This window comes from Leuresthes tenuis, unplaced genomic scaffold (assembly GCF_036924035.1).
Source record: "Leuresthes tenuis unplaced genomic scaffold, fLeuTen1.0.hap1 SCAF_7, whole genome shotgun sequence".
Classification (NCBI taxonomy): Eukaryota; Metazoa; Chordata; class Actinopteri; order Atheriniformes; family Atherinopsidae; genus Leuresthes; species Leuresthes tenuis.
Genome location: NW_027325361.1, coordinates 35,484,657 through 35,509,420, shown reverse-complemented (window position 1 = coordinate 35,509,420; position 24,764 = coordinate 35,484,657). Strand labels below are relative to the sequence as shown.

The window sequence follows — 24,764 nt, the reverse complement described above, 5'->3', positions numbered from 1 at the left end:
AAAGTCTTGCACTTAAGGATGAAGGGCAGTGAGATCATACATATCCAATGGAAGTGATTTCAGACTAAATTTTAACTGTGTTTTTATCTCTGTTCCAGTCATGGTATCTGGGCAACTGAGTGAACTCTAAAGGGGAGCTGTCGCTCATGGAAGTGCTGTCCTGGAGTAAAGGAAACTATCTCATCGGGGCATTGCCAGAGGAAAGATATATTGAGCACCGTTTAAACATAACACCTGGTCATACATATATATATAAATATACATGATTCTATATTTATATATGTGTTTATAACCAAAATGGACCGCTTGGAAAGAAGATGGATGCTGCTGTGGATTTTGTGTGTTATAAATCTACATGGCTGTTACAAATGGCCATAGCAGGAGTTGTGACTTTAGAGGAAAAGCAGTGGTTTGGTGCAGGACTCTGGTAGGTTCAGGTGAACTGCTGACCAGAACTGGCAACACAGCAGAACCTAAGAAGCTTGTAACCCATCTGTGTCCTCAGGATGAGGCCTGTGTCCCAGGGATCTTTGTCAGCCTTTACTTCTGGCCATCTGTGCTAAATTCAGTACAAGGCCCATACAGATCCCAACACCAAATACCCTCACACCCCCAACACCCAGAATGCCCCTCTCCGCTGCAGGTGCTGCTTATAATATATGCAAATAAGCCTCCCTTATTTTCCAAACTGACTCAAAAGAAAGAGCCTATCCTTTATATTGTTTCTTTGCACTTTTTAACTGTTATTGACACAAGCTGAGACGGCGCATTTTCTTCTCTTCTCCCATCTACCAAAAGACAGAGGCTTTGTCTTTTTATTGACAATCATCAGCCTGAAACCAGTAAGTTGATTTGCAATGCTCATGTTTTTAAAGACTGTTTGATTGTGCTTTTTACCAGAAAACAAGGAGTGATTGTGGAATCTGAGTTCTGTTTACACCTCCTCCTCCAACCCAACACAGACAGTGCTACAATTAGATTCCAGTTTAGAGGCATGCATGACAGAGCCATGATAGTGTTGTTCCAAAGGTGAGAGAGACACGTGTGTCTGTCACTTGAAAACAAGAATTCTCAGTGGCAGCACAGCCAGCAGTGTTCTGTTTGCTGAGTTATAAACTTCAGTCTGCTGCGGTGTGTATACCTGTATGTGTGTGTAGAGGGGTGGAGGGCAGGTATTACCCATGTTATATGTTTACACACTCACACTTTGGAGATGTCTCTTTCTCATGGGGACACCAAGTACTCACACATGCATCAGATATTAAGATAAAACAGTGTGTTGGACTGTACTGTTGTTAAGGCCACAAAAAGTCTCCAGGAAATGAATGTAAGTCATTTTAATGTCCTCTGAAGTCATGGCTGCACAACTGTGTGGGTGTCAGAATGTGAATACGGCTCCTGTGTTTCCACGTTCATTCAAGCTTTTTTTTTTTAAGATTTAAAAAGCACCACACTATGATCACTTTACATTTCCCTTTCTGAGAATGATTGTGTGATCAAACTAGTGAGTTTAGACAGTAGAGTGTTGATACTAATGAGCAGATTAAAAGCATGTAGAGCTGAGCTGAGCATAAAATCCAAGAGTTTAGTTTAGCTTTAGAGTGAATCATGGCACCAGACAGGTTCATGTGAACAGAGCTTAGCTTGTATTTGAGCTCGGTGAGACACAGATGAACAGAGGACCAGGTCAGCAGTGGTGCTCGGGTTGGGTTCAAGTTTAACCAACAAGCAAATAATCAAGCATTTGAAACGGAGTTGGTTGGTCATGAGCTTGTTTCTTTGTGTCCAGCCTTGACATGTGTTTGCATCATAACTGTGCTGCAGTGAGGTGGAGCATATTCTGTTATGACTGGCTTTCCATTGCTCACATCATTCAATAAGTTTTAAAAAGCCTTTGTTTTTATTTTAAAAGCTTAAATGCAGCATTTTAACACTAATCATTGAATCATTTTAAACATTAAACAAGCTCAGTATTTCGTGGAGTCCAGACATTATTTTCTTTCTGACATAATGGAAATATCTCAAAGCCACATACCTCTGAAAAAATGGAGCCATAATCAAAATGATAAACATATCTCTGTTAGACTCATTGTAAGAATCATCAGCAATAGTGGTAAACTCCTGGCCTTTTCATGTGTTTCCTTTCATCTCACTTATCACTGTGGAGATTAACATAAACACCTAACATAAATGAGGTTTTTAAGAAGTATTTCCCTGTGGATGGAAAAAGGATTGGTTGGTCTGTGTTTACACACAAATTATCTGCAGTTTTTCTGCTGATGTTACTCCAGAATGAGCTCATTTGGTTCTGCGCTCAAAACGTCAACCTCACTACTTGTTATACAACAGTGAGTAATTTTAATGACCCCACAAGTGTTTGCTTAGAAAGACAGAGATGTGCTTCAAGAAGTGATGAAAGTTTGAATACAACATTTTCAACCAGCAGTCACCGAACATACAGTATCTTTCCTCAGGGTCTGTGCCCTACCAATTAAGAAAGGAATGAAAAAATGGATACTGTTTGAAAGTGCCAACTTTTTCTGGTCGTAATTTCTAAAGGTGTACCAAAATCTTTTTGACTGCACGCAAAGGGGCATATTTCACCTGTGTACTTGATGCCTATAGGGCAAAGAGCCACTTCCTGTGTACCTGCCCAGTTGACTCTAAATGCATAAACATGCGAGTGTGACCTCTACATTCATTAAAGCTTGCAAAATGCTGACGTTTGGCACTTTAATGTTGTATCCATTATTGAATTCTTAATGAATGCACTGAAGCTGATAGCCTGAAGAAGAAACATCTGTGTACCTGTCCAACATGTTGTGGTTTGGACTGTGCAGCCACTGAAGATTGGATCCATACAGAAGTTTTGCTCTAGCTGTTCCCATTCATTTCCTGGAGGAAGCAAATATTTGTGGGATCACATAAAGAACTTTTATGGTGCAACAAGCAGCAGTAAAAGAGGACATTTAGCATCCTGTAGTGTTTTGCTTTCAGCAGATGTACCCGGCACAGGTGTGGGGAGCAGCTGTGTGTTAGTGTGCAGGACATGTTCCTTTTTCCCCCTTTCTCTATGCATGTCTAAATGTTAGTATCTGTCAGTATTGTAATGAGAGCGCTTTTTTCTATATTTTTATACATATATACAGTATATAGCTTTTTAAACTCACAGAAGTATCTCTGTATGAAGTAGCATCTTTTTGGCTCTCCTGCATCTTTCTACTGACTCTGTACATGTGCAGTAAGGCTGTACGTCAAATTAGCATTATTTCTGTTTCAGTACAGGAGTTGCACATGGGAGAAGTTTGCTTTACCCAGACAGACTTTCTGACATCATTTAAGTCTTGTGTAACTCAAACATTTTCCTAAGCATAAACATACAATTTTGTTCTCTTACTCTAACCTGACTGGGACTGAAAATTGAAAATAACAACTACAGTTATACTAAAATGAAGAAGTCAGTTTTTGTTTTTGCACAAGGCATGAACCATAGTCTCCTGTCATCCACCACAGCCCCGTGCCTGCATGGACTTCCCAGGGCTTTCTACTGGACAGCTTGAAGGCAGACTTCTGCTGGTTGCACAGGTGCCTCTTCTATTGTCTTTGTTGGGGGTTCAACTCAAGTGTGTGCCTACAGAAGCATCAGGTGGGGGGGTGGGGGGAGTTGCTCATCGGGCCGGCTTCTGGTTAGTGTTAGGTTCAAGTTGGCTTTAAGCTGATGTGTACTGCATGGTGCTGCCATGGTCGCTGTGCTGACCTAAAGAATGCATGGCTCAACCTGATGATACCTCTTCATCTCTATCCTGCTCTTCCTCCTCGTCTTCTTCCCTCAGTACTCTGCACTACATTAGAGGGCAGTGGATGGAGGCCCTGTCTGTTTCTTTCAATTTTAATAATAGCTCTGCTTTTAAAGCTTCTATTTTGCACGATGTTTCATAAAACACATGTGCCTTGCCTTAAGTTAGAAAACAATAACACTTTAAGGAAAAGTGAGGGCACTTTTCGTGGTAAAGCTGGTAGCACTTAAAAAAGCTGCATGTGTGATTGCTTGATATTAACAGTGCAACAGATTAACAGTTTTAGGTTGTAGCAGTGAGCAGTGTGTCACTAGCTCAGCTGCTCCACCTGTGGCTGCAATAGCATTTATTCTCTCCTCCCTAACAGATGTGCTCATTTTTTACAATGTGAAAGGAACAGTCTCACATTTTTGGAAATAGACTTGTGTGGTGGCATGTGAGAATCTGGTTTGCTGTCAGTGCAGTACCCCACAGACACAGCAAACTAGCTGAGTGACGACATGACCTGCTGTAAACACAACCATGGGCACAGTGGTTTGAAGTCAACATCCATTTTTGTTGCTGTCATTGGACAAATTTCATCAGGTGATTCATTTGTTACAGACTAACTGTGTGTCCAAAGTGGGAATCTGGTATTGTGATGTTACTTCTGTATTTGACTTGAACTCTGATTCTAAGTTTGATGGAGGAAGTCCTGCCATTGAATCCAACTCCGATTTGAAAGAAAGCTCAGAAACAGCAGGGACTCTGAAGTCAGATGAGAGCTTGGAAATGTTGTATTGTTCTTTTATGTTGTAATTTTGCAGAGTTATTGTTTGTGTTGGTTGTACTCTGCTATGATTCAGTGGCTCTGCTGCTTAAACTGACATGTTTCCTGACGTGTGAGAGGACTATAAAGGAAATGAGCGTTCACTTTGCTGTAGGATGCGTAACCTCATTCACACGCTGCTGAACAGTTTCTCTGTGTATTTGACCTAAATGTGGACAGTAGTGTGTTTAGGGTGTGGTTACATTATGACTTCTTGGATGTGAGACTGGCACTTTGAAATGTTTTGATCCTGTCTGTTCACATAAATGTGAACAGACAATATGTTTTGATATGATACAAGACAGTACTTCATGCACGAGAAAGTCTTTCTCTGTACTATGTATGTATTGTCAGACATTTAGCCACTCATATCCAGAGAATGGAAACATTTCAAACATGTTCAGGTTTAGGCTTCGATACGCGGCACTCTTTGATTGGCCATGAAAACACCGTCCATGTGACTGATCATGTGATTGGACACAGCAATGGACCAAACATGCTTTGTATGGTTACATGTACGCAGTGCTGTTGTGACTCCACTTGGCTTTTATCCTTTAGATTAGGTTGTTGTTATGTTTCTTGTAGAACTAGAGATGTAAACACAGCAATGTGTATAAACTATGTATAGCTTATGAGTTATAAACAAAATGACATATAGTGTGCTGTGTTCATGCATTTTAATCTAGGGTGGCACCGTAAGTGAATCCATGAAATGGGTGAAACTGAGGGAAGTGTAGCAAGATGAGGATGATGAACAATGACGGTTTTAGACATCCAGTTAAGAGCACCACATACTTCTGTGTTCATTTAGGAACCATAGGGACTGAGGTTATGCTGATTCTGTGTTGGCAGCAACATTTTTAGAATACATGGATCACCTCTATGTATTTTAGATGCATTTTGTAAAATCACACACAAGATTGACTTATTCTGTGTTTCTTTCTGCTGTAGTACCATCCTTATGGAACATGTCCTTAGAAGCATGCTGCAGTTACTGTGTGGCGTTATTATCCTCATATACATTATTATCACTTAGGCCACATCTAAAAATGTTTTTGGCTGCATGGCACATCAAAAACTAAATGAATATCACATTCATTCGGTCCACCAAAAATTTAGAATGGCACAATACCAGTCCAGGCAGTTTGAAATGACACTAATCCATGACTGTGTAGGAAGTCAGTAGTAGAGGGCCATTCCAGAAATTCTGTCTGATCTTAAATAAGCCTGCTCTGAATCAACTCAAAGCTGAAAGCTGAACCCAGGACCTGGGTGGTACTAGAACCTGTGCCAAGTAATGAGAATACTGTCAGGAAGTACGAGCTAAAATGAAAAGGTCCTTCAACCTAATGTTAATGTTCCAGCTATGTTTGTTAAAATGATTTTTTCTCTCTCCTGATAGAATTTATCATTTCGAGCTTCATCTCCCATGAAAAGCAAGTGCAACCTGGGATGAAGCTGATCTCAGCCTGCAGCTGTTAACCTTCAAAGTAGCTGGCTGGATTAATGGTTTGAATAAATAAGTTCATGTTTTCAATGCCTCTTTCAATCAAAGATATCAGTGCTGTCAAGAATAATATTCTGGTTAATATGATAATGGAACTGCATACAGGACTGCATGAGAATGGAACTTGTATGCTACCTATAATTTCAAACAGGAGAAGAAAAGATCTTATGACGGTTTTTCTAGCTCTGGTTTCTACATTCTAGTTAAGTTTGAGGGGGAAGACACTATGAAACACAAAAGTTTCCATGTATCTCATCAGCGGTTTTTTTTGTTTGTTTTTTTTTACAGCTAAAGGGGATGGGCAGAGATTAAATTGATTGTTTGGCTGATGTAGTGGGTTACGGAAAACTGTCGAAGCTTTGTTGGTTTTATGTCTGCTTCAGCTTATTGCCAAGGTGTGCATCATGTGTTTAGTCATCATATCACTGCTTCCAGATCCCTACCAGTACTCTAACTAAGACCAATATAAGACAGATTTACATTCTAAACCAGCACCTGTAGGGAGAACAAATGCACTTAGAGACTGGTGAGACTGGTAAAAGCAGTGCAGTTTGGTTAGATTTTAGATATAGGTTGGAGTCTCCCTCCATGTCTATTTCATTCACTAAATTGTAGCTGATCAACAATAATCACATTCACTGTATTCACATTCTTTGGAACTTCTAGCTTCAAGTCAGGAGTCTTCAAAAAGTGAGAATGACGTGTCTAAATCATTCACTTCAATTTTATTAATAAAGCACCAAATCACAACAATTGTCATCTCATGGCACTTCAAAGACTCAGTCCAATTCAGTCCAATTAGAATCAAATTCATTGTAATACAATGATAATCAAATCAGCTCAAACAATTAAAATTCAAATTGGTCACTAATTGCATCAAAACCTTTTTGATTCAATTCCCCTTACTGAGTGTGCACGAGGCAGTAGTGGAGAGGAAAACTCCCTTTTAACAGGAAGAAACCTCCATCAGAACCAGAACCAGGAAAGGCGGCCATCAGCCTCAACTGGCTGGGGGTTGAGAGAACAGAAAAGAGGGGACAACAAGTGAACTGTTGGGAAAATATGCAACAATGACATCTTTAGATATGATGGAGCTTGGTCATTAAGAGCTTTATATGTGAGGAGAAGAATCTTAAATTCTATTCTGAATTTAACAGGGAGCCAATGAAGAGAAGCTAAAACTGGAGAAACATGATCTCTCCTGTTAGTTCTCATCAGAACTCTGGCTGCAGCATTTTGGATCAGCTGGAGGCTTTTCAGAGAATGTGAGGGACAGAATTACAGTAATAAACAATAATAAAGAATTACAGTAGTCCAGTCCTGAAGTAACAAATGCATGGAGCAGTTTAATTTTGGCAATATTACGAAGGTGAAAGAAGGCATTCCTAGAAACCTGTTTTATATGTGAGCCAAAGGATAAATTCTGGTCAAAAATTACTCCAGGAAGGAAACGCCATCTAGAGTAATTATATAGCTAGACAATTTCTCCCAGAATCGCTCAGGTCCAAAGATAATGACTTCAGTTTTGTCTGAAATTAGAGTTAGTGCAAGCGCTATTGGTTGAATATTAAAATGTCATTATCAAGTTCGCTATTTATTATTTATAACAGTGTGCTTTGATTCTAAGTTATCTGGATGAAAAGAGACAGAAATTAAACAATTTGCCAAATTCTTTATAGATATCATTGTTATTAGGAGTTATTAAACAGTGATAATCCTGTTGTGAAAATTGGATATTCTGACAGTGCTGATGTCAAACACATCATCTCAGTTCCCCATTCACACATTGTCCTAAAATACAAACACTCTAATTCTAATGAAACTAGGATATCAACAACAATCATTGCTTATCACTGCACTGCTTGTTCAGTTTTAAGTATGTTTTCACTTTATAGTGAATGCTGTGTCCAAATTCACAATATTGCCATCACTGCAGGACCTAAGGTGACGAGCCATATAACAACCAAATCACTGAAGAAAATGTAGAGAAAACACGACCACTGAAGTTCAGCTGCTTCATTTTCAATGACTAAAGCTGTGTCCTCTCCTCAGTTTTTAAGGTTGCGCTTATTTTGTGAGCACTTACAAAGAACAGGTCAAACAGCAGCTTCTTACTGAAATGTAAGCAGCAATATGTTCAGCTCCTTATCGGCTTTATCTTTAGTTCTGCATGTTGATGCTGTAGGTTTATTTTTGACGCATCACACAGAGATCTGATAATGTCCCTGTCTAACTTGGAGAAAACACATGATTTTTTGCTATTGCTTCACACATATTAACGACTCTGCTGTGTTTACTAATCTGGAAAGGAAGTTGTTATATCATACATGGTTGTGTATATATTTTGACACGTCAGCTTGTTTACTTGTTTTCATTTTGTTTATCATTTAGCTGTTTCCACAGACAGCCATTCTCATATTCTTTATACAGCGCATCTTCTGTCGTTATTCATATTATTTTTGTAGTATTTGACTTGTAATTGTGAAATTACACCACAGGAACATTAAGAGATATGGTTGTTGCTTAGTACTGTCAGTGATAACATGTTGCGAACATAATGAATTAGATCTCACTTCCATACATTGTCTTTTTAGAACTAGAACCTGTGCCAAGTACCAGTTCAGTATAATTTGCAACACTTAAGTGGACCCAAAGTGTCCATAATGAACAGTACTGTGTTGGGTTTAGGATTCAACTCAACTTTGTTCAACAGGAACTAATCATTATATTCTGCCTCGTGAACATATCAGATGCAAATTCTTGTGAATATGAACAACCTTTGGGGTTTTTTTCAGGAGCTTAAAATGAACCGTGCATTAATTAGTGCCTCCTAATTTAATTCATACTGACTGTTTGACTTCTGGTAGCTGACTGAAAAGTCTGATATGCTTAATGCTGGGAAGGTAGGGTCCGTTTCTGTGAAAGCTGAACCTCATTGATTTGGTCACAAACAGTGTTGACTTTGTGGTCACAAAGATGACATGATTGTTGGGTGTTTTTGTTTCTCTATGCTGTCGTACAAAGCAGGAGCTGCGGAGATCTACGGTTGTTACTGCAAGTAAAACGTATAACTGTTGGTTGGTGATTCCTGTTTGTTAGGTGCTGAATGTGTGAGGAACCGGAAAACTCTTCCAAACATAAACCTTTAAGTTTAGGAATGATTTTGTGGAAATAGTTTCATGGAGGGCTCTTCTGTGTTAACTACTCGTGTGATTTGCTGTTTCCTCCAATAATTCTCTCTTTCTCTCTCTCTCTTTATTGGAACTTTTTCTATTTGAATTTCAAGTTTATTTTTTTGTTTTTTGTAATTTTAAAAGAATCCCTTGTTCTTTTACAAATTGAAAGCAGATGAAAAGTCTTTCAATGTTGCTGAAATCAGATTGTAGAGCTGCAAAACTTCCTATGACAGGGATTTGTCTTATTTTCAGTCTGCAGGTTCATTAGTTCTGCACTGTTTACTCTGTGTGGGGAAGACAGTTTAGAATGAATTACATTGTTGTTTCCCATAAAACATCTTAATGCATTTTTTAAAAATTTTTTCCATGATTTTTCAGATATTGTAAAGGACAGTTTTGCTTGTTTTCATATATACACATTCACACACAGCTGTATGTATATATATATATATATATATATATATATATATATAAATATATATATATATATATATATATATATATATATATATATATATATATAAATATATATATATATATATACATATATTTATAGAGAGAGATATAGGAGTATCCTTTACATCAAAGAGAGTGTAGGCATGGGGAGTTTTTATATGTTTTTGCATAATTACAATACAAACAGGCCTTTTCTCCACAGCTGTACACACATGAAGAAATGCTATGCTTCATTTGGTCATGGTCATGACAGAACAATAATAAATGTGTTAAGAAAGGATACGTGAGGTTCTCCGGTACCTGAAAACAGTGGACAATGTTGTGGAGTGGAGAGCTGTCGCCTCAGACCCGTCTATTATCTGCTGTATGGAAACATGTGTGTATTGTGGCCACTTCCCAAAGAAAAATGTCAGTATTATCACGATGGTTACCCAGGGAGTGTAGTGACTAATGAACTCATCCTAGTTACTTTAATTAACTTAATCATTGTTCGTAACATCCCACAGCCAATCTGAAGCACACAGAAATGCACGGCTGGTATACCAATAAAATAAATAATAGATGCAATGGAGGTGTGTTTGGAAGAGCTGGACTGCTGGCATTAACCCTGTTCTGGATGTTTACTGTGGAAAGGGCTCCTGCTCCACCCTGGAGCAGCTTTAACAAGACTGCTGACAGCTTGTTTCATCATCAGCCTTTATATACATGATACAAAGTTGTTGACTTAACATGGTTGAAGTTTCTGTTCCTTTGTGAATGTATCATGATTTGAGTGACAGCTTTTCTGAACATGTGCATCTCACATAATGTTATTCATCTGCTGTGGGAAGTATTAACATATTTGATATGTCTTTAGAACCATATTTACCATTGTTAGCAGGAGATTCTAATAAATTCATTACTGGAAATTAGTATGTTTCCCTATGCAAAAATATTCCATCAATAAACAAACTATACCACAACTCAGAAACCTTGTGTTCTTTCATTTTGTTCATGTCTAACCTGCCATTCTCTGAAAAGAGTCATTTTCTGACAGACGTTTGTGAAACAGTAATAATACATTTTACAGTCTACAATTTAAAATTTTTTATTTAGTTTTTTGTAAGATGAAAGAAATGTCATTGAGAGAAATAAAGGAAAAAAATCTGATAAATATAAATATGACAAGCTGAAAAAGACAAGGAGGTAATAGTAGACAAAATTGTTATAGTCAAAGTACCGTGCATATCACATCTGTAGCTCTGGGAACTAGTAAACCCACACATGGGATAAAGGCTAATGCCCCAGACAGCACAGTTCTCAGCATCATGGGGGTGCTTAAACCCCTCCACAATGTTCGGGTGGAAATTCTACAGAGGCAAACTTCACAGTTGCCAGTATTTTTGAGTTTTTCTCACCTTCAAGGGGAGGTTTGGGACACTGAATACGAATGGACCATGTTTAAGACCTCGGATGCTGTGGCCAGAAGGTCATCTGTGCTTGTCGTGTCACCAGGCAGCTGACGAGCACCGAGTGGTTAAGAGGGCTGCAGCGTTGGTGGTTCCTAAAGCAAAAACTCAGACAAGTAGTAAATTAATTTTATTTTTTTGCACTTTTCAAGAACATATGTCACAAAGTGCTTCACAGAAACATAAAAAAATAATAAAAACACAATACGATATCAAAGAAAGATAACGCATACCATACAATACAGTTAAACAAAAGCCCATTTGAAAAGATGGTTTTCATGAAGCTTTTTTAAAATGTGCACATTGCTCACAGATCTCAAGTCTAATGGAAGAGTTCCAAAGTTTGGGAGCAACAACCTCAGAAACATTGTTTCCATGAGTGCCAGTGTCAGAAACCATCAGGACACAGATGCAGGATCTTTCAGTATAACACAGTTTTATTATTCAACTTCTTATGGGTCTCCTGAACAGAGAAAACAAGGGCTATGAAATAGTGTAGATATAAACTTTTATCAAAATCATAACTCACTCCACTCCAGGAGGAAAAATTAAAAGCTATAAAAGATTATCTTTAAACTTAAATCACTCTTCTAAAGAGGCGGAATAAACAAAATCTCCTCCTTCTAATGGAGATTTCTATGAAGTTAAAATGCTATACGCAACCACTCTTATATCTATGAAATGTTACAAACAAAAGATCACTCCAAAAATGGAGGAAACCAAAACAGACAATGAAATTATACGAATCTAAACTAGAATTCGACTGCTGGGATAGGCTCCGGCCCACCCGCTACCTGACCACGGATTGACGGTATAGAAAATGGATGGATGGATAAACTAGAATTCAAAAACTTCGACTTCGAAAGACCAGGGAAACACGATTGGAACACTAGGAAAGGCTAGAATGAAGAACTCTCAACTGATTGTTGCGACACACTGGCACAAGACAAGGGAGACACAGACTATTTGAATACATGAGGAGCCATGGGGAACAGGTGGAAACACTTAGGGAATCAGGGAAGACAATCAGACACTTGACACAGGAGGAAGGGCAAGGTACAAGAGGAGAAACAAGAGGGAAGTTAATATTTCAAAATAAAAAGGAAATGACGATGCAAGACATATTTCAAAACATAAAGTGTCAATGAAACCTGATAGTCAGGATGGAGGAACAACCAACAAACCTTGATCAGAAGACTTCAGAGTCCTGTTGTTCTGATCAGGTTGCAGCAGAGCCATGTAAGGCTCTGAATGGAAGAACAAGAACTCTGAACTGGATTCTGAACCTGACCAGGAGCCGATCTGGTGACATAGGAGAGCTTCTGGGAGCTTTTCTCTGGCAGCCTGGCAGCTGCATTCTGGACCATTTGTGAAGCAGTTCAGAGAAGCTCTGCTCTGATAAGTAAACAGAAACAGAATTACAATAGTCAGGACTGAATGAGATTAAAGAAAGCACAATCATTTCCATCTCCACTAAGGATGCAACAGACCTGATTTTGGCTATATTACTTCTTATTTGTCACATGCTCAGTTATACACGTGTAACATGCAGTGAAATGTAACCCTGAGTCACCCCTTAGACTGTGCAAAAATGGATTTAAGCAATAAAATAAGAAGAAATAAAAAGCTAGAAATATACTGAAAAATATCAAATTCTTGAAATATATTCTAAAATATATACTAAACAACGCAAGTCTGGTAGTAACAATATAACAGATAAGCAGCAATGGCATTAAAAGCAGCATAAAGAATCAATATAAGAATAAGGTCAAATTGGGAAAGTCACAGTGAGATGATGAAAGTGCAGAATGGAGACGCATGGACTGGTTCAGGAGCCTTATACTCTGGAGGTAAAAGCTATTCCTGAGTCTCTCAGTTCTTGTCAGGTTGCAGAACTGTTTGCCTGAGCTCAGCAGCTGAAACAGACAGTTACTGGCGTCTTTGAAGATTTTGATGGCTCTGCTCTGGCAGTGCCTGAAAAGGAAGGACAGATCAGATCTGATGCAACACTGGGCTGCTTTGATTACTCTCTGCAGAGCTCTACAGTTCTGTACAGTGCTGTTGCCAAACCAAGGTGTGATGCAAAAGGTTTTGAGAGAGATATAGGAGTATCCTTTACACCAAAGAGAGTGTAGGCATGAGGAGTTTTTATATGTTTTTGCATAATTACGATACAAACAGGCCTTTTCTCCACAGCTGTGCACACATGAAGAAATCCTATGGAGGTTTTTAGGCACGTCCAACTACGAGGAGGCCCTGGGGCAGACCCAGAACACACTGGAGGGAATATATATCCCAACTGGCCTGGGAACACCTTGGGATCCCCCAGAAGGAGGTGGAAAGTGCAGCTGGGGAGAAGGATGTGTGGGTCTCCCTCCTGGACCTGTTGCCTCCCCAATCTGACATCAGATAAGCATAATCGTTATACTCATCTGTATAAGCATATACAGATGAGTATAACGGGTGGATGGATGAATAGTTTTTTTAGGTTTGGTTTTCTGGTGTTCAGTTTTTTGAGTCCCACTTCTGGCTCAAAAAGATAACACAAATGATTGGTTCAAGAATCAAGATTCAAGATTTTTTAATTGTCATTATGTTTCTGCAACATAAAAAAATGCAGTGGTGCTCTCGGTGAGAAAAATGAAAAGGCATAAAAAATTATTAAAATATGTATAAGTATGAATGCAGAATGTACAGATTATACAGATTGTTTATATTGCACTTGTAGTTATTGCACTGGAATGGTTAAGAATGTGATAATTATTGCACTGATGATAGAGAAGCATCAACTTTTACAGAAACAATATAAAGTGCAGTGGGCCATTAGTGCAAAGAGTCTTTAGCAGTCTTTGAGGTGCAGCAAGCGGGTTTGAAAGAGTCTGCAGGGGGTCCTCGTGTCTGTGTGTGAGTCTGCAGGGGGACAGGGGGGACCAGAGGGGAAGGGGGTGAGTAGATGGCTTTCACAGCTCTTGGGAAGAAGCTGTCTCTCAAGCATAATTTATGCTTCTCCGTCATTTCGACGGCATAGCTGATGTGGACCCCTACGCAGTAGCCTGATGCACACCTCCAAAAAATTCTAACTACACGTCATGTAGACGCGGACCGCAAGGGCTGTGATTGGTCCGCTCAGAACGTAATTTCCGGCAGTTGCTTTTTCCGGTCGTAATGGCTGTACACGACGAAGAAGCTCGTCAAATCGGCCCGTTGACATTCGAAAGTATCGAAAGTGCATTTGTTCATCCAGGTCCCTCAGTGGGAAAACCAGTGTTGTAAATTCACCCGTTCCCAGACTTGACCGGTTTAGTGAACTCTGTCACTTGCACTTCAGCATTTGCAATATAAGCATTTGTTCTTCTATATCAGCTATATCAGTATAACAAGCGAACCATTGTAAAGAGGAATGTAAGAAAACAGGACAGGGCGGTATCTTGCAGGGTTACATGCCGCCATTCCAACACTTTTTTCCTCCTATGGACGGAATGGCGGTATGTTTTTTTTTTTAACATACCGCCATTCCGACAGTTCCTTTTAATAGCCTATGTTTTACCCAAAACATTTTACACTAATGAAGGCTGATATGCTGGCGCGCGTATTTGCGCCGGCATATCAGCCTCGCAAACAAACTTTAATAATCTATTATCAAAATCCCCTGAAATGTCAAATATAAAAATACAGATATTAATGTAACTCTGGAGAGACTGAAACTGATTAAGCAGAAATACAGTCAGTGAGCTGTCAGCAGCCAGCTGGAGCGGAGCTCTCCACGGAGCCCATGCGTCTTTTGCACGCTGTCATCATATGCAAAAGTAATATTTGCAATTACAGATATCACGGCTACTGCACAGGACACAGTTGCGAGCACTCTGCCTTGCCTTGCCAATAGGAGAGGAGAGAAATGACAGCATAGAACGTATAAAACAACAAAATGCAGTAAAAACGTTTATTCATGTTATTCACGTGATTTATGAGTACTCGCTCCAATTTTGGGAAGCGCGGATGGGCTTTGCGCATTTGGCACAAACACACAGCCGTTGCGCAAGGCTTTATACAGCCTGTTGATATCTTAAGGACCTAACTGGTCACACCTGGGAGTAAATGTCACGTAGAGATTGTTTTTACATGGCATTACAGCTGAACATATAGCTTTCATCCACAAACCAACGTGGGAGAGCCCGAAGACGCAGGTGCCAGACGCACATTGGCATGCGTAAAACCAATTTTGACCACTTCATGCTGTTTATTTGCTTTCTTTTAGTTAACTTTCGTTTCTTTTGGATTCTTGTGCGTGTTATGGAGCCGTTTCGGTCCATGTTTGTAAGCCTTTTTTTCCTGGTTTAAATTTTCGGAAGTTGAAACAAGTGGCATTGGAGTGTGTGATTGAAAACCACGGCGGTCTGCTTCTCCTCCTCCAGTTGCCGAGACTTTGTGTTTTTAATAACGCTTATCTGTAAACATGTGTTAAACATATAAATTGCATGAACAGAAAGAAGGGGCTCACCTGTTGAGTAACGCACATTTCCTTATACGGAATGGTGGGACGTTTGAATGGCGGGATTTCGGAATGGGTGTTGCCACCCGTCATTTGCAGGTTAAACACAGTAACAGTGAATACAATGCATATAAGAATTAATTTTCCATTACAGTGGAATGGTTGGTAACTCAGGGGCCCAGTTATTTTCTGTAAAGCAATCATATCTTTACTTCCTATCAATAGTTTTTGTGGTGGAAAAAATACAATTGACATATCTTGTGTCTTGAATCACATATCAGGGAAGCTCAAGCAAATACAGAATCAGTCTTCTTTTGATATAAAAACACGTGCTGCGGTGAGAAGGTCTTCATATTGGGCTGAATGAACTCTGTGTGGGAGAGTAAGTTAAATTATTGGGTGGTTTGGAAGAATAATTGGACTTAAGTTTTGGTAGTGTCTGGACATTAATTAAACAGGTAGACATTTTTACAAGATTCAAAAAGTTGCAAAAGGTGCAAGAAAGGTGGCAAATAATAAAAAGATTGAATCAGTCGTTACTTGTCTTAGAAGAGGGCACAACTCAACGAGACATTTCTTTCAATGGGTAAATATCCAACTGGTTTAAGCTTTCACTGCAGTCAATCAGAATGATATAAGGAAGAGAGAAAATATTTCAAAGAAGAAAATGCCTTTGTCTTAACTTTGCAATGAGGGATCTTTTTTTGGATAACACTTGGAAAGAAAAACACTTGATTCAGTCATGTAATGTTTGAAACATACTAACATTTATTTATCTATTTTACTGCCACTATCAACAGCCACCAGCCGCCATGAATCTCAAAGAGAAGAAGAAATAGTAGTGGTAGCAGAAGAGGAAGAGGAAGAAATTTCCCTTTCGGCCCCACACAAGCTACATTCCAACCATGTTAGCAGATGGAGAGGAGGGAAAATAAGAGCTTTGGATTGACAGCATTACAAAGTGCAGCCAAACTACAACTAGATCATTCAAACATCAGTCCAAAAGTGCTGTTGTCACAATTCCACCCTGGGTCATTCCCAATGCATCAGCAGATTTCAGTTAACTGGAGAGAAAGAACAAGGATAAGAGCTTTATTTGATATCCAGGTCTTGTTCAGGCTTACATTGACAACTTCTACTGTTATGTCAAACTGTATACAGATGCAGCCAAGAATACATCAGGTAGTGCAGAAGTTGTTCCAGAGATCAAATAGGTAAAAGAATAAATTATGCTTCATCAATTGACACAGCAGAAATGTTTACACTGTTATTAACAGAACAATGGATTGAGGATATAAGACCATTAAGATCTGTAATCTGTTCTGATTCAAGGTCGTCACTGACCAGGATCCAGTACAGTCAATCAGAAAGTAGTTTATTTTAATAGATATTCAACAAACACACAGAATTCAAATGATGGGATTAACAGTGATTTTCTAGTTCATATAGGGGTTAAAGGGAATGAAAGTGCTGATAAGAGAACTAAGGGCTCTTCAAAGCTGAACACATTGATTTAACAGTGACCTTGAGTAAAACAGAAGTACAAAGCATCAATAGGAGTAGAATGAAGGAAAGATGGCTAAAGCAATGGGAAGAAGAGACAAAAGGATGATGGCTTTTTAGAATTCAAAGGAAAGTGGGAGAAGTGGGGTGAATTGAAAGAAACAGAAGATATGAAAGGATGATAACAAGGCTTAGACTAGGACACACTGGGCTTAATAGTATACTAGATATAATGAGTACACATGACTCGGATAGATGTGTATTTTGTAATCAGGAAGAAACAATATAGCATTTCATGGTTAAGTGTAAGAAATATGAGACAGAAAGGACAAAATGATTTAAAGATTTAGGGAAATAAAAATAAAGTTTGACCTCATAGATGTTTTACAGAACAGTTTAGGAGATGTATGCTATAAAATCATATTTCATTATCTGGCAGTATCTGATAAAAACATTAAGTGATAAAGGTATCTAGTGTTTTTTTGCCTTACTTCTTACCAGTTGGTGGCGGTAAAGAGCAGTAACGTTACCAACCGCCAATAAATACCAGAAGAAAAAGAAGTGGCCTTTCCGCTTCCAGAACGATTCGGTTGGCGGTTAAGGAGCGGCAAATTACAAAAGCTTGTGGTGAAAACTGATGGTTCCCGGTATTTGAACAACATCATGGAGGAACTCTTCTGCAGAGTGTTACAGGTTCATGTGAGGTGCAGGGACTGCGAGGAAAGGTAAGCCTGCTCACACTGACCGAAGCACGTATATGATGACGAGCAGGAGTGTGTGTTCCTCACAGCAATGTCAGTGAAATTCAGCTGAAGATACACGCAAGGCTCGAAATGGCGTTCTAATGAAAGGTACTCGTTACCAGTCCTGCATGGACTTCTCTCACTGATTGTACCCCAGCGCAGTTTGGGCTCTCCTTACCTCTAATTTACGAGCCGTTATGTTGTAAGACTGAAGGAAGCAGCTAAAGGAGCACTCACGGTAAGGTCATGTGACCATCTCTGTGACGGTTCACTGTTACCGAGGTAAATCTGTTCAATTCAGTACGATATTTGTTAGATTTCAATGATTTTCTTTCCATCCAAAAACCCTGGACTTGATTAACCTCTTGACAAATATATCCATGTCCACACCTGAAGCTTTCTCATTTTATATTCTGGGTCAGAATATGGGAATAGTCTCTGAATCAAGAGTATGGACTCTTATAGCATGAGTACTTCACACAGAGTTACCCCTGTAATTTAATACCAGGATTAATCAGGTTTAAGGGTTTTATTTTTACAGGAAAGCAAATCTCCGTATCTCCATTGAACTTCAGTTGACAACAAATCCAGTACACAAAAAGGTGAGTAGGAGTTTTACGAAAATCATTCTGATTGAGTTCTTTGTTTTTTAAGTCCTCTATAAATAAAAAGCTTCATTCTTTTCAGCTTACATTTGGTTACAGATAGACAGTTCGAGTAACTAAATATCTTTTTTTGTGTCATTTAGGATCTTCTTGTAAGACTAACCGATGATATAGATCCATATTTTCTCTTCAATCTTTCTATATCAGAGGAAGATTTCCAGAGGTACGTAGAATTGTATAGGATACAATGTTCAATATTTGAATGTGGGAAACTAACATAGTCTTCCTCTTTGTGTGTGTGTGTGTGTGTGTGTAGTTTGAAAGTACAGCAGGGCCTGCTGATTGATTTTGCATCATTTCCTCAGAAGTTTATTGACCTGCTGAACCTATGCTACTCGGAACAGCAGTCGGACAATCCGAGGTATAGAGAAATTCGTGACATTACAGTCTTCAAGTGAATAGATATGTTTTAACAGTATGTACTGATTTGTATCAGTGCCCATAGTTCATTATGTTTACATATCTCAACCAGTTTTGTGAATATGCTTTGGAAATTAAATATTTTATCTTTATTATCCATATTCTTACAAAGTCCGTTAAACACAACAGCTTGAAACAAATCAGTATGTAGTTCTTTGAAATGCAGCAGTATCAACTAAGTTTGGTGTAGTGTTTATCCAAGCAAGTTGAAGAACCTTACAAAGCTTCTGCTGATTTAGACTGAAATGCTTAGACGCTTCTGTCTCATCCGACCCACTTCATAGAGCTGTATGGAGACCGAGCTAACCACCACACCACACCACCGTGCAGCCTCTGGTTGACAAACTGCTCGGCCCATGGTGGTAATGCTTTTCCATCAGATGCCAATTTAGATAAAAAATGGTTCCATAATCAAGACAATAGCATAAACTGTTAGATTTCTTGAAGTTTAATAACCATTTAAAAATCAATGCACATCCCTAATCTCAAGTATATATAGTTGGACTGCACCGGGCCCTGACATGATACACGTCTACTGTCTAAAGAAACTTACCCCATTAATGCCTTGCAGCATAAATGAACCAACTACTAAAGGATAGGACTCACCCAGACTGGTTAACCCAAGGTCAGACGGTCCTGATCATAAAAGATCCCCTGAGGAGGGTGAATCCATCCACCTGCTGGCCAGTAACCTGCCTCTGATTTTTAAAAAAAAAAAAAAAATGCTTCTCCTCCTCAGTCCCAGTGTGTGATCACCCCATCTTAGCACTGTAGTGTGTCGCGCACAAGTCTTTCTGCACTGAGAGTCTACAAATCGCATGGAATGGCTACTTGCTGAGCCTTACTTCCCAAAACTTTTACCTGCACTCAATTTGGCTGCAGAATCAGCCACCCAGTGAAGAGTTGTACAGTCTTATGGCCAGGGGGACAAGAGTTTTTGAGCAGCTAAGGGACAGCAGCCTGCTGCTGAACATGCTCCCTGTCATATCAGAGTTTGGTAAAGTGGGTGTTGTCCAAGATGGACAGAGTCTCTCTCTGCCACTGGCACCACAGAGTCTAGCTCTGTGCCCACCACAGATCCAGCCTTCCCTACCAGCTTGTCCAAACGTCTAGCATCCCCCCTTTTAATACTGCCCCCCCCCCCCCCCCCCCCCCTTAACAAACCACAGCATAAAATAGAACACTAGACACAACAGACTGGCAAAATATCAGCAGCAGTTTTTTACAGATGTTAAAGGACCCCAGTCTTCTCATGAAGTAAAGACGACTCTGTCCTTTATGGTGGATGCTGTCTGTGTTAACAGTCCAGTCCAATTTGTCATCCAGCTGCAGTCTCAGCAGGTACTTACAGGTCCTGACCACCTCCACGTCAGAGCCCTCGATGGAAATGAGCTGGAGATGGGGTCTCTTCCTCCTGAAGTCCACCACCATCTCCTTGGTCTTGGAGGTGTTAAGCTGCAAGTGGTCAGACCTCCACAATCCCCCAAAATCCTCCACCAGGCCCCTGTACTGTCTCTTGTCCATCTGCAATACATCCAACAATTGCAGTGTCATCTGAGTATTTCTGCACGTAGCAGAGCTCTGACTCGTGCTGGAAGTCGGATGTATAGAGTGTGAATAGGACAGGGGAGAGCTGTCTACAACAGCTGACAAAACCCTGAGGTTTTCTATGATCGATTAGGGCTGTTGTGACTTCAGGAAACAAACTAAAAGTCCCTGAGAGGCTGAAGCTGGGCCTTTCCTTTGTCTGATGTTGATAAACTATTGCCGAGATCCAGAAAAAAGAATGAGTTTTATTAGCAAAAATAATTAACTTGATACAACATGCACAAGATTATATGCTAACAAAGAAGATGATAGCTATCAAAAGGTTGTTATTTGATTTCGCTTTCTCATAATGTCCAACGCATTCTTCAGGCCCAACATTCACATTCAAGGCCTATCCACTTTGACATTGTATTCTGTCTTGAGCATTACAATGAAACACATGTTGCAAAGGCAGGTGATCTTTAAAAAAACAGCCTCAGGATGTGTGAGCTGATCAACCATTTCTTCATTGGGTCATGTTGCTGTAATGCAATAATCCTCTCCAAGTTCCTTTTTTTTCCATTAATATTTGTGGGACAAATGATTTGGCTTTAGAAAAGAAAACGTGTGCTTTAAATTTTTTCCACACAAGTGTTCAGTCCATATGAACAATTTGTTATGGATTCCTTTAAACTTGAACTGTGCGATCTCAACACAGCTAGTTTGGCTATATGGGTAGCAATTTCCTCCTCAAGATGAAACCATTCCTTTCTTTTCCTCAGCAGTTGCTCATCCTCCTCCAGTTGGTATTTTTCCTTTAATAATTTCTGCCTTGCCATTAACGCTGCTGAGTCATCCTCAGCTTTAAGATAAGCAGTTGTAATTGAAAAAGAAGACTTGCTTCTAGTAATAGACTTTTGCGTTCTAATGGCTCGATGTTCCACATTTGACACGCTGTCACTTGGCTTTACATCATCTTGCAGGTCATCTTCTGTGGACACAGCCTGTGTTAGCATTTGCAGTTCAGTTACTGTTGCACCATGAGTAACTTGATTCATGGCAGCAGAGTCAAACTGACCAGATATATGGCTTTGGAACAAATCTTTTGATCCACTCACACTGCTCAACAACTCCTTTAAATTTGTTGCTGTATTCTGCAATGCTGACAAACCATTAATTTTTTTATCATTTGATGATAAAGGAATCAACTCATGGTGTGACTTAGTTGCTCGTGAGTTTTATGCCTCAGTGATTGTCCATTTTAGAACTCGACACACCAGCTTTTATTTGACTCATGCTTCTGCTTTCATTTAATTTAATTTTTTTCTCCCCAAAAAAATTATGCATTTAAAACTTCCACAGAGCAAGATTCATCCAAATAAACTCCCATGGTCATGGTAACTTTGGAAAAAAAAGCAGGAAATTGATTGACTCATAACAGGGAAGGATTTTATGCATAAGTTCATGGCAGGGCACTGGTTCCTTCTTTTCAACAGATAGTCAGAGCCTTCACTAATGAACAGATAGCACTTGGGTTAATATAGAGGCCGGCTCCTTCCATTCATGAACAGCTTCATGCATACCTTCACAGGCAGACTCGCCTGTATTCCAATGGTCACTTTTCAGCGACTCCGTGAGCTGTTGATCAACAACCAGCGCATACCCCTGTGTCCAATGATTCCTTGGATCCATCCTTCCATTAATCCTTTTGCGTCTTGATGCTCTTCCTGATGGCATTATTAACCTTCTGTTGACAAATGTTGTGACTCGGGGATGACTTCTAACATGGTTCCTCAAAATCATTTCATATTTGTCAGGAATATTTTACAAACCACATGCATCTCATGTAGTTAATGCTTTCCAGTTACCGGTATTTTAAAAACCAATTCCTACATTCCTAATTGTTCATGTTCTTTCATTTCAACTTTGCTTTTCGTACAATTCAGCCTGTACTGTTACATTGGAAAATCCAGATGGATGTTTCCACAACCACCTGGATTATTGAGTGCCTCACAAACAGACCACAATTTGTAAGACTGAAGGGTTGTATGTCTGAGAAGGTGGTCAGCAGCACAGGAGTACCACAGGGGACTGCACTCTCACCATTTTCTTCACTCTGTACACCTCAGACTTCCAGTACAATTCAATTAAATTCAGTTTATTTATATAGTGCCAAATCACAACAAATGTCATCTCAAGACACTTTAATAATACAGTCCAATTTATTGTACGGTAATCGTAATCCAGTTCATTAAATTAAATATTGTCCAATTCATACATGCAGAGATAATTTTTGAAAAAGTAGCCTAACTAAGGAAATCAACGGATTGCACCAAAACTTCTCTTCGGTCCAATCCCTCGTCCTGAGCATGGACGAGGTGACGGTTAACAGGAAGAAACCTCTGGCAGAACCAAACTCGACCAACTGGGGGTTTGAGAAGACAGAAAAGAGGGGACTACAAACACCGTAACACCATTCAAAGGGTACCTGTTGAGAACAGGGAAACACAAGTTTCTCCCAGCAGTCTAAGCCAATAGCAGCTTGACTATGGGATGTTTCGGGGCCACCTGAGCCATCCCTAATTATAAGATTTATCAAAAAGGAAAGTTTTAACTCTAATCTTAAAGTTTGAGAGTGTCTGCTTCCCGGACATTTACCGGCAGCTGGTTCCACAGAGAGGGGCCTGATAACTGAAGGCTCTACCTCCCATTCTACTTTTAGAAACTCTGGGAACCACAAGTAAACCTGCAGTTTGGGAGCAAAGTGCTCTGTTAGGGGAATATCTTACAATGAGATCTTTAAGATGTGATGGAGCTCGATCATTAGGAGCTTTATATGTGAGGAGAAGAATCTTAAATTCTTTTCTGAATTTAACTGGGAGCCAATTGAGAGAAGCTAAAACTGGAGAAATATAAACTCCTATTAGTTCTCATCTGAACTAATAGGCAGACCTGTTTGATATGTGAGTCAAATTATAAATTCTGGTGAAAAATAACTCCAAAATTCCTCACTGTTGTACTAGAAGCCAAGGAAACACCATCTAGAGTAATAGCTAGATAATTTCTCCCTGAAGCGCTCAGGTCCAAAGAGAACAACTTCAGTTTAGTCTGAATTTAAAAGCAGACAGTTCTGAGTCATCCAGGTCTTTATGTCTTTAAGACAGGCTTGTAGTCTGACCAACCTATTGGTTTCATCTGGTTTCATAGATGAGTACAGCTGAGTATCATCAGCATAACAATGGAAATTTATGCCATGCTGTCTGATAATGTTACCTAATGGAAGCATGTATAAAGTAAAAAGAATTGGTCCAAGCACAGAACCCTGAGGAACTCCATGACTTACTCCAACGTGTGAGGAAGATTCCTCATTTACAAGAACAAACTTAAATCTATCAGATAAATATGATTTAAACCAGCCTAATACAGTTCCTTTAATCCCAATAACATGTTCAAGTCTCTGTAACAGAATGCTGTGATCGACTGTATTAAATGCAGCACTGAGATCCAACAGGACAAGCACAGAAACAAGTCCGCTATCAGAAGCTAACAGGAGATCATTGGTAACTTTCACCAGTGCTGTTTCTGTGCTATGATGCACTCTGAATCCTGACTGAAACTCTTTGGATTATTTCTGTGTAAATTATCACAGAATTTAGCTGCAACAATTTTTTTTTTATCGACCTCTATCCAATCTCTCTTTTTTGTCTAATGTTGTGGAGAAATGAGTAGTCAGACTCGTCGTGGTCAGCCTCTTATGGGGAATTTATTGAACAGTCTGTCACAGAGACGTGTACATTTCAGCATGCACGGAAATTCCCAATGACCTCAGTTTGTGACATCTTATACCTTTCTATATCATTCAGTGTGTATGTGGCCCAAACCCAATCTATTTGGTGCCTGCTGTTCGAGAATGTTACTAAATCTTTGTCATTGTCTAGACAGGATTCATTCTGACCTTAAACAACATCTGATTTAAACAGTGTCAGCATGAGATGTATGTTGTTCGAGCAGTGTCAAGGCTCTGCTCTCCCAAACTAACCTCATCTTGGACATTAACAAAATGAAAGAGATGATTGTGGATTTAGCAGGACCAGGAGTGAGCCAAACACTGTCTCCATTCTAAATGAAGAGGTGGAGGTAGTTAAGGAATACAGCTACATGGGGGTTTACCTGGACAGCAGACTGGACTGGAAATAAGATTTTCATTCTAGGTCACTATTACTAA

General features: G+C 39.4%; 2 protein-coding genes across 7 annotated transcripts in view; both read left to right on the top strand.

Annotated features, from left to right (window-relative positions):
- Positions 1-14,088, top strand: part of nfic (nuclear factor I/C) — a 79,563-nt gene extending 65,475 nt beyond the window's left edge. For 2 of the 4 annotated variants that reach the window (XM_072390231.1, XM_072390232.1), the window contains exon 13: positions 99-10,714. In XM_072390231.1, the coding sequence (XP_072246332.1) occupies positions 99-119 (21 nt within the window). In that variant the 3' untranslated portion in view covers positions 120-10,714. Of the gene's footprint in view, positions 1-98; positions 10,715-13,388 lie in introns of those variants that run through there. The other 2 variants (XM_072390229.1, XM_072390228.1) reach the window with 2 other exon arrangements.
- Positions 14,089-14,151: 63 nt separating this feature from the next.
- sass6 (SAS-6 centriolar assembly protein) overlaps positions 14,152-24,764 on the top strand; it is a 32,596-nt gene continuing 21,983 nt past the window's right edge. For all 3 annotated transcript variants that reach the window (XM_072390226.1, XM_072390225.1, XM_072390224.1), the window contains exons 1-4: positions 14,152-17,909; positions 18,469-18,529; positions 18,676-18,755; positions 18,849-18,953. In XM_072390226.1, coding sequence (XP_072246327.1) covers positions 17,848-17,909; positions 18,469-18,529; positions 18,676-18,755; positions 18,849-18,953 — 308 coding nt within the window. In that variant the 5' untranslated portion in view covers positions 14,152-17,847. The remainder of the gene's footprint in view (positions 17,910-18,468; positions 18,530-18,675; positions 18,756-18,848; positions 18,954-24,764) is intronic.